At 33.5% G+C, this 9,872-nt stretch overlaps 1 protein-coding gene across 1 annotated transcript; it reads right to left on the reverse strand.

Moving 5' to 3' along the window:
* Positions 1-1,088: 1,088 nt before the first annotated feature.
* LOC125656381 (uncharacterized) lies at positions 1,089-9,604 on the reverse strand. Its single transcript, XM_048886986.2, has 5 exons — positions 9,531-9,604; positions 5,930-6,106; positions 5,630-5,710; positions 1,485-1,625; positions 1,089-1,319 (listed from the first exon to the last, which is right to left on the reverse strand). Exons 2-5 carry the CDS (start codon positions 6,094-6,096, stop codon positions 1,127-1,129), a joined length of 582 nt encoding a protein of 193 aa, XP_048742943.2. The 5' UTR covers positions 6,097-6,106; positions 9,531-9,604; the 3' UTR covers positions 1,089-1,126.
* Positions 9,605-9,872: the final 268 nt, after the last annotated feature.

Consider the following 9,872-nt stretch of genomic DNA (forward strand, 5'->3'; position numbering starts at 1 on the left):
ATTCATTTTCAAGTTAATCGGTGAAATATTTCTTAAAATATCGCGTCCTCATTACCTAAAAACCGTGAAATTTATGTACAAGTTGACAATACTGACTTCCGGTTAATTTAAACTGGTACCCTGTGAAGTTACGATTCTGGTCGCTTCGGTTGCACCAATTAACAGGGAACCAGTTTAAAGAAAACGAGACAGCTTACGTCTGCTGAAGGTAAGTTTGTATGTGTGCATTGTCATATTAGTGCACGTTGGCGTGCGCAAAGACAGTCTGTAGGAATTAAAAGTGCCATCTCTGACACTGAGTAATTAAAATAATTTGATGAACGTCGCGGTTTCATTATCAGATTACCCCAAGTGTTTACAATACAGAATTAATTCAGATTACCACACGTGTCTGTTTACAGAATTAATTCTGAATTTATTCTTGAGGCGTACGTAATTCTTGAAAGCTATAAAAATATTTCACAAGCTTCGTCGACCTGTCAACACCGGTATATTGTCTTTTTAGATAACGAACAAATATTCCTTCCGTGGGAATTTTCGGAGTTCATGCATTCTGCATACAACAACTGTGAGGTATATTCAGGTAAGTAAATTACTGAAATCTAGTGCATACGTGATATGTTTCTGCTAGGAATAAGGGAAACTGCCCAATCACGTATGTATATGCCCCTCCCCCCCCCCCCAAGATAATATAAACCTTGATGGGTTTATTTAAAATGCCATATTAATTACCCCCCCCCCCACCACCACCACCACCTAATGATGTTAGAGGTATATGACTTTTAATCAATAATAAATAGCTATATATATTTAACAAAAACCTATATATGAATATAATGCATGCATATGTTCATGATATTTCCTGCCGCGAGGGGATGCTCCGTTTAGCGGTGCCCTTGTTGTGTTAAAAATTGTATAACCCGCTTACGCAGGTTATGATTTTTTTCTGCAATGCGAGCTACTTTCATCATCCGTTGAAGCAACAAAGAAAACATTTAATGTTTATACAATATATATATATATATATATATATATATATATATATATATATATATATATATATATATTTACTACAACAAACTACGTTATCAGGGTTGCTGTATATTTATTGAGAGTTGGATAGCAATCAAGCTTTAGTGGCAGTAGTTTTTTCCACCATTCCGCAAACTTTGTATTTTCTGCATGAGCAGCATTGGGGCAATTTCAGCTTGATTAACTTGAAGCCACAACTTTTGCAGTAGACCCAGACACGGAATTGGCGAAATCCATCATATAAGCACGTACTGGCAAATGATAGTCCTAGGGGTCCGGCACAAGATCTAGTAAAATAAAAATCATGGTATAAAATGCAATGCTTCATAATTAGCATTGTATAGGTGAAGAAATCAATTTCCTTGGTGATTTCAAATATTTGTAATGTACCCTTTAACCAAAGGACACAATGAGAAAGGGAGAAAAAATAAGAGAGAAGTAGAGTGACACACCTTGTTCTTTTGCAGACTGCAAATGTAGCACACTGGTAATGCGGCCTAACCACGTCGCACCGTTCTTTTCCAAGGTATACCTGAGTTACTTGTTGAAGGTAGGTCGGACAAGTTTCGTCAAGGCCAATATCATTGACATATCTATATCGTATAAGAGATTGTTAGTTTGTTGTTTTCTTTCCATACATCATTTGTAAACAATCGTGTTGTTCTTTGCATAATATGCTTAACAAGAAAATGAACACGGCGGGTACAGTATGAATTTTCAGCAACAGTAAAGGAGAAATGTTAACGAATGAACAAGTTTATGTACATTAAAAACGGATTACAATACGTTGACCATAGACTTGTGTTTCTAGCAAAATCCTTATGATCTAGGTTGAAATAAATATGTGTTTTAAAGCAGGCATTGTTTTCCAATTTTGAAGCATGCAAATATTTCATTTTTGATACTAGGTTGTAATGGATATGAACTATTTGTAGCTTTGACGTTTAACTTCGGTATGAAGAGTCATCCTTGTATTGATCTGAATCTTAAATTCAAATTCAAGGGGGAACACAATCTAGTTTTAAAAACTCAGCGCAACTTCACAGATGTGAACAACACAAATATTACTTCTTTTGACGATAATTGCTAATGTGATATGTTGTCATGTAACTATGTTTGAATTAGACTTCATAACAATAAGAATACTAGAAGTCTTTTTTTTCACAAAACATAACGACCATTTTTTAATTTAACTCTCTTGAGAGTTGTTTATGAAACATTGCTGATTAAAACAAACAGATACCAATGCATGCTACATTGTCAGGTCCCATTCTATAACTAAGAATCGCTTTGAACTTTGATTATATGATGGTGTTTTCTAGTCCAACAGACTTTTAGCAATGAAAAACTACTGACGCAGCTATGTTAAGGCTTCCCGGAGCTTTGAAGTGCGGTTCTGATTTTAACTTGTAATTTATATACTTAAGTACAGCCAATTTATATAGAAGGTTCTCTCGGCTATATATTAACATATTTGTTATGATATCACATGACTTCGTTCATCACGTGACGGTTATTTATAATTGTGGGAAGTGTTTTACATAAATCGCGTCAACGCAGCTGATTAAACAATTATGTTAACACTTTTTGTTTTATAGATAAACTCACCGTATCCTTTTGTACCCGAGATGTGCTTGGGAAATTTGGTAGTATTACTTTCGTGCTAGAATACATGCATATCATAAAGAGTTCAACTTACCGACACACTTACCGACACATTTGAGGGCAATATGTATTTTTAAAAAAGCCATCACACATTTTTCCCAAGCAAGATTTCAGGTAGAGAACAAACTCCTAACGATTTCCGTAAAAGATCTCAAATGGATCCTCATTAATTTCCTGCGCTAGACTCTTTTAAAATTTATTTACATTTCAAAAGAATATTTTTCGAAAGCAGTTGAACACGCTGAATTTCAATCAAGAGTAATTAAGGTAATTCTCCACATCACGTCAAATAACGTTAAAAATGTTATTCATGAGTCACGAACGTTATCACACATTCAACGAACCCGATGGCATTTTGGTGAATTTGGGAGACCGTATTAGGACTGCTTGTTTGAAAGCAAACAACAAAGATTTAGAATTTAAAAAACAACAACACACGAATCGCAATAATACAAATAAGCCGGTTCTATATAAAACAACGCTCGGGAGTGAAATTGCCTAAAGTTATATACATCACGAAATCGTAAACTCTCCATACACATTGCGTTATGACACACAGACGTTTGGTAATTCCGGTGAGATTTCTGCAAATATTACAGATTATGATGTTAAACCGTGTTGCCAACTTTCAATGCACCTATTGTTGGCCATTTCTTTTGTGTGATTTCTGATCATTAATGACAGGTAGAAATATCGAATCTCCTATACAACTGACAAAATGCAAATGTTGTGTGCTACGTGTACTGACAGTCACATATTTTTGTTGTTTTCTTTATAATTTATTTAAACCTGAAAGAATACAATCGATGTCGTCATGATCTAAATAGAATATATGCATACTCTAAAGCTATGACATTGTAACCTCCCTTGCAATTAATTTTTTTAATATTTATTTACAAAAATCGCTTTCGATGACCTCCGAATCCATAATAAATGTACATATACATGTACATTTATGTGAATTTTATCTCTGTTGTGTCTAATGATTTCAGGGTGTTCAATTTAGATCATACGCTGACAGATTTTTCATATATTTAGGCCCTATCTCTAGGCTTAGGTGTCGTACGTTTGTGTTCTCGGAATGTATGCGGTAGTTACATGTCGTTAAAACTCACATCGCATGGATATATCGTATTGTTAAAAACTACCAGAAACTAATAAATACCAAGGGGGCGAGGAATGCAGAATTCGTGTGTTTTAAAATATATGAATTCCCCATATATGTAGGTTAAAATTCTCTGAATGAACGTTAAAAATGTAAAAATCATTCTGATCTACATCTCCTTCTTCCAACTAGATCTGACGACATAATTTTAACTTTTCATCTATTGTGACGTCATGTCAGTGTTCATGTGACGTAGGCTAAGCTCCATAGTAAAGTTAGGATATTTCTAACTTCATGCCCGATCTCTAAAGTATACGACAATCAATGAAAGTGGATTTTAATCATTTGAAGCTTTAATGTTTTAAACTGTTTTTCAAAAACTACCCTGTGATATTTATTGAAATGCTAATTTAATAATGTAAACGTTGAATGAAACATGTTTGCAGAGATAGGAATTTTAAACACCATTTTCCAATATGCGTTTTGTCAAGGTTTTTAAATTAGATGGGGTCATTGGACTCTCAAATTATCCGATACCTTATCTACTTCTTATGTCAAATGATTGCTGGAGTGTAAAGGTAAAACATATTGAAATGTTTCAAAAATCTGAAATTTTTTAAAAACACAAATTTCCGGATATGGTAGGCTATGGTTAGTTAAACTTTCACTACTCTACGCACATTTTCATCACCTTGAAACCAAGAGCATGGTTCAATAGATGAAAAATTATTGAAAACAGTCAAATACAATACATTTTCTTTAATTCATATGAAAGAAACACATTTCTATCGTTTAAATAAAGACAGTGCCTTAAAATCTATGTATATTAAGACTGATTGTTTTAAAGTGATGTGTTCTATTTTTAGAAGTGCTGTACTCTGGGAAAGGCCGCTGAACATATTTTTCTTCGGGAATTTGGTCAATATAGATCCTCGACAAAATACATGCATCTGTAGGTTTTTCGATATCAAGATGTGGTATGGGGAATTACCTTAAACAAACTATTTTAAAACATTCGGACATATAAGATTTTAAAATATAATTTAGACACGTGAATTTTGCAATAGTGTTCCGACATCTTACAGGCAGATTGAAATAAAGTCTAAAGTTTTTGACACTCTCCCCGTCATAACAGTTCAAGTATGCAATGATTTTCCATTATAACGCCATATATTGGTAGATAGAAGAAGTAAAGGCACAAAGTGTACTGTGATATTTGCGAAATGGAGTTTCAACAGTCTCGATTGAAGTCAGCATTTCGTAAATTCTATGGTCGTTATAACGATCTACGTCGTCAATACAACCTATCATTGGGTCAAATGCTGTCTTACATGTTTCATACCGATTGTTAGGCCGTTCTTGGCACACTGATTTTGACTACGAATAACTCCATTTACTTGATCAAGATATAGGGCCCACGGCAAGTGTGATCGGTCGACAGGGGATGATCCTCCTAGGCATACGATCCCATCTCTGGTATATCCTTGGCTCCGTGTTTGCCCAAGTCTCTATTTTGTATTGCTTATAGCAGTTATGAGATTGATCACTGTTCATTATCTTCACCTTTCATGGTTCATGAGAAAAAAAACCCAGAACAAATATACAGTTACTATAGGACGGATATCTCACGACAAAAAAAACGTATTTCCCTTGCGTTCTACACGCAGATGAGCAGAACTAATGCCATACAAATTCTATCTACAAGGATTCTAATATAACAAAAGTTACATTAAGAATACCTAGTAGGAAATGGAACGAATAAGAAAGCAGAATCTTGTAAATTGTTAGTGCCAAATCAATATCAAATGATATTTTATATGTACTTACGCCAAATTGCATTTGATATAACTGCTCCTCAAGGATTCTTCGACTGCCGGATATTTTTTCAATGCATATTCGAGTTCGCGTCTACAAGTAATGTAAAATATACATTTGGAAACAGTCCATGATGTCCAACATCAACGAGAATAACAAGAAAAACTTCTAATAGCAATGAATTTACCCACACCGTGAAGAATAAAGAGAGAAAGATGATGCATTACAATGAACCAGTATACTGTCTGTAAAAGAAACTTTATCTTCTCCCATTCGATGATGATATAAATATGAAGATATTTCAATACTTACCTGACTTTTGGCGTCTGGCACGTTGACCTGACTGACAATGGGAAATTCACTGGAGGTCTCCGGAAGCACATATCTTTAGCATCGTAATACCCATATGGTGACTTCTGAGTATCAATCGCTTTTGTCAGAGTCACAGTCATGACAACAATGGCCACACACAACTGCATGATTGGTATCCTACATTGGGTACAAAGTACGTCGGTATCAATACGTAGTAAGTAATTTCATTTGTTTCTCGAAATGTTTAGCTCATCATGGCATGAATACAAATGCATAACAATGGTGAATTAGACATTGATCATATGTAATTCACTCGCCTGTAGAATTCTTTTGGTCATTTAAATGGTTGAAAATGCATCAATTTTCTTGAGTGTTGTTTAAATTTAAAATAAGCCCTCCACATTTATGTACACTTATCACTCCAAGTAACCCTTTCTTTCTTGCAGGATGTGTGTAAATGGACCATGGAAAGTGATGGACAATCGGTTTAAAATCATAATTGATAATAGTTTTGTAATCTGGAGTAGAAAACCTATCGATTTTTGATTAATACTCTTTTTTTCTATGATATTTCAGAAATATATTTTTCATTCAATATTATTTGTTTGAAATACTGCATAAATGAACAAAACCAGTCATTCATGCATTATTCATTTTTATCTAAATGCTAACTGCAAGAAAACTGGCACTAACTTTGGGACTGAAATATATATTTGTTTTTAAAAATTACACATACAAAACTGTGCTGAACATAAAAAGATGCATGCTTAGTTTTATTTAACAGCGAAGTTGGCACTGTCTGGAACTGGCATGGCTTTACTCGCGCTCGCCATTTTGAAATGAACTATTATTTGAAACCAACTCGGTCCTTGTTATTCGCCATTTTTATTTCCGGTTATAATATTTGACAATCAATAATTGGAAAGGGTAAACCAATCAACTTTCGATAATAATCGATCACCGTTCCATCACTGGCTGTCAGCACATCAAACGTGATAGAGTTGGTATTTGACTTTTTTCAAAACAAATGTTCATCATATGCATATTGTTTTTCAGCTCTTTGAGACAATTAGAATGATATTAAACAATAGGATTTTCAATCATTAGTTTAAAATAAGAGGCTGACAAGTTAAATTACTGTTTTTTGCAGTAAAATATTTTGATATGAAGCAGATCTATATGTAAAAGTATCCATGGTCTATCTTAATTTTGAGTTCACTGCAATATATAGAATAGACATATGAATGAATGTAAGTTTTATTAATTGGTGTAACGTCCGAGTGTTTCTAAATATCATGTTAAAGAACACAGTAAGAAATAGGGTTTTTTTCTGATATAGACATGTTTAAACGTTTGATTTATTTTGCCTCATAAGAATATATAATCAGGTCAGATAAAAGGGAACTTAGTTCGAGAAGATTTGATCCCCAAAAGATACATATGTACATAGATATTATTGGAGAGGAATTCAAAATCCATTTAATATCAATTTCAGACCACATCTGCGTAGAATCGAAGTGGTGTTTAGCAAAGTAATTTTTGATGACTGGCCATACTATATAAATATTGCCGAGTTCCAATTATATTGATTAAACAGTAGTCTGCAAAGTTTAAAGGGGTAGTATTTAATTCAACATTGGAAATGTTCGTGTAGATTGTAGAAAACGTGTACATGTTGATGCTGTTCGTTTTCAAAAAAATGTTATTTCAAATGTACTAAATATTTTGAACCTATATTTCTTTAACATCACTGCTGTAACGCAATGTATCAAAGGTTTCTCCACAACGCGATTAATACATGTTGAAAACTTGTACATATTGATGCTGTTCATTTTGGAAAAAAATATTCCAAAGATACTAAATGTTCTTTTGGAAGTTTTAGAATCCATATTTTATTAACACCACTTCTTGCACACGTTGTGATCCAAAATAAGTTTCTCCTTCACAGCGATTAAAACTTTCTAGAGGAGTAAGGAAAAAGGCTTAGTGGAATATCAATAACAAATCTATTGTTGATGTGTATCAAGGGTCATGATACCTGTTTTCCGTGAAATTGTTGTCTCGATTGACCAGGAATGAGAAATAGCAACACTATAAACAGGTGACAATAAACTATTGTTATGTAATTGCGGAACGTTGAAAATAGAGAAGCTGAAATCCTGAAACACCCATGAATATCATTGTTACGGGAAAATGTTCTTTCGTTCTTCATATTTTAGCAGTATGGAAACAGTCGACAGTGATATATTTGGTTATTTCATTTTAGCTTAAAAGATCAATCGCAGATCAAAAATGAAAACAATGAAGAGGCAAATATTCTTAACTGTAAATATCAGAAAATAGCAAGTAAGGTACATGTACATTGAGGTAAAAAGAGGAATCATTTTCACAAACTGTTCATAGTCTAACAGAGCGTGGTCGTTACTTCTTTTTGAAAACTGTTATATTACATCTATTCTTAGCTTCATGTTAGTTCCAGACTCTTGCTTTCGTTCACATTTAGCACCTGAGAGAATTAATTTAGAATTACATCCCAATATTCATCTCTTATGAGCATAACTAGCCAATTCATACATAACAGTGACCCTTTTCACAAAATATATAATACGATTAAGATGAAAAAATAAAGAACTGTAATTCATTAATGATTATTCGCTCATATATTTCTGAATGAACACAACGTAGTACATACGTGGATGATGAAACCCTATTCTTACTCCGGACACAGTTGCACTCAGGTGAGTGCAAGGCAGAGACAAAAACCTTTTCGTGCTTTCTTTTACATGTAACTAAATGATATGTTTTGAAATAGAAAAAAAAATGGGAAAAATCATTATTTATACAATCTGTGAAAGGTGAAGATGACGAACAATGTAATATGATAATTACGAAATCATATCCTTTTACTTGAAAGTTTTATTTCAAAATAAAAAGAAAATAAAGTTATGCTGGGGTTATGCTATACATGTATGTAAGATAATGATTGCCAAATATTTGCATTCAAATTGCATGGCATTTTTTTCAAAAAGATAGAAAGAACTTACATTAGTGCAAAGTGAAGATAACGAATTATCAGACCTAACATACGGATGGTACAAACAGTTAGGAAATGAATTGTAAACACATGGATTGTAATATTTACCAGTGGTTTAACTTAACGCAGCAATGGATAGATACAAGTATATGCGTTTTAAAGTCCAATGGTTTGGGGGATAATACAATTGCGTGTTTAATTGGTTTGTAATTTTTCATCGAATGCTGGTTTCGTTTACAAGTTTGTTTCTGTACGTAGTGCTATATGAAACTGTCGAAATAGGTAGCCATATTTTTTATTCACATCATAATTATTATAGTAAAAATCATTCATAAGTAGCACTGTTTAATAGGAATGAGGTCGTCGCATGCTTTTGAAATAATATATTTAAAATTCAATTTTCCAGATTACAGGAAGTTTGTGAAAAAGTCAAAGCAGAACATCATGAAAAAAAACGGTAAATACACAACATGTAAATACCTTAATTTTGTTGCTACATCAAGCTTAGAAGAATGTTTACTCTTACTGAAATAATGGCAAATAAAACATTCTGAAACGTAGTCAAACCTGTACAATTCTTTTCCGCACGTGTTGGCTCCCGTGATGTGGTTGACTGTCTCTCCTTTGTGAGTCTTGGTTTCCCTGCTGTGGATGATGTGTACAGCTTACTGTCTCCTTTATATTTGCCACCAGATGAATTCATCTGTGACAATCGGAATAGGTGACATTCCATAATCTAATAATCTTTACATCATTTGAGCATTAAGATGTTAGATACGGCTATTTTGAATAATCGATTAAAATGAAAGAATTTGAGAGAAGATCTAATCCACTATGAATCCCAATCACGTGTAAAATACCCCTACGCAGTCAGATGAAGATTCTGGTTTAGGCGTAAGGATATTTGAT

Source organism: Ostrea edulis, chromosome 7 (genome assembly GCF_947568905.1).
Source record: "Ostrea edulis chromosome 7, xbOstEdul1.1, whole genome shotgun sequence".
Lineage (NCBI taxonomy): Eukaryota > Metazoa > Mollusca > Bivalvia > Ostreida > Ostreidae > Ostrea > Ostrea edulis.

Bases quoted from the DNA above. Each gene is read 5' to 3' on its own strand.
- LOC125656381 (XM_048886986.2), bottom strand. From the start codon at position 6,096: ATGCAGTTGTGTGTGGCCATTGTTGTCATGACTGTGACTCTGACAAAA. The intron at 1,626-5,629 runs GTAAGTACATAT...TATACGATATAG, and splicing joins TATATCAAATGCAATTTGGC to ATATGTCAATGATATTGGCC. The intron at 1,320-1,484 runs GTGTGTCACTCT...TTATTTTACTAG, and splicing joins GCAGTCTGCAAAAGAACAAG to ATCTTGTGCCGGACCCCTAG.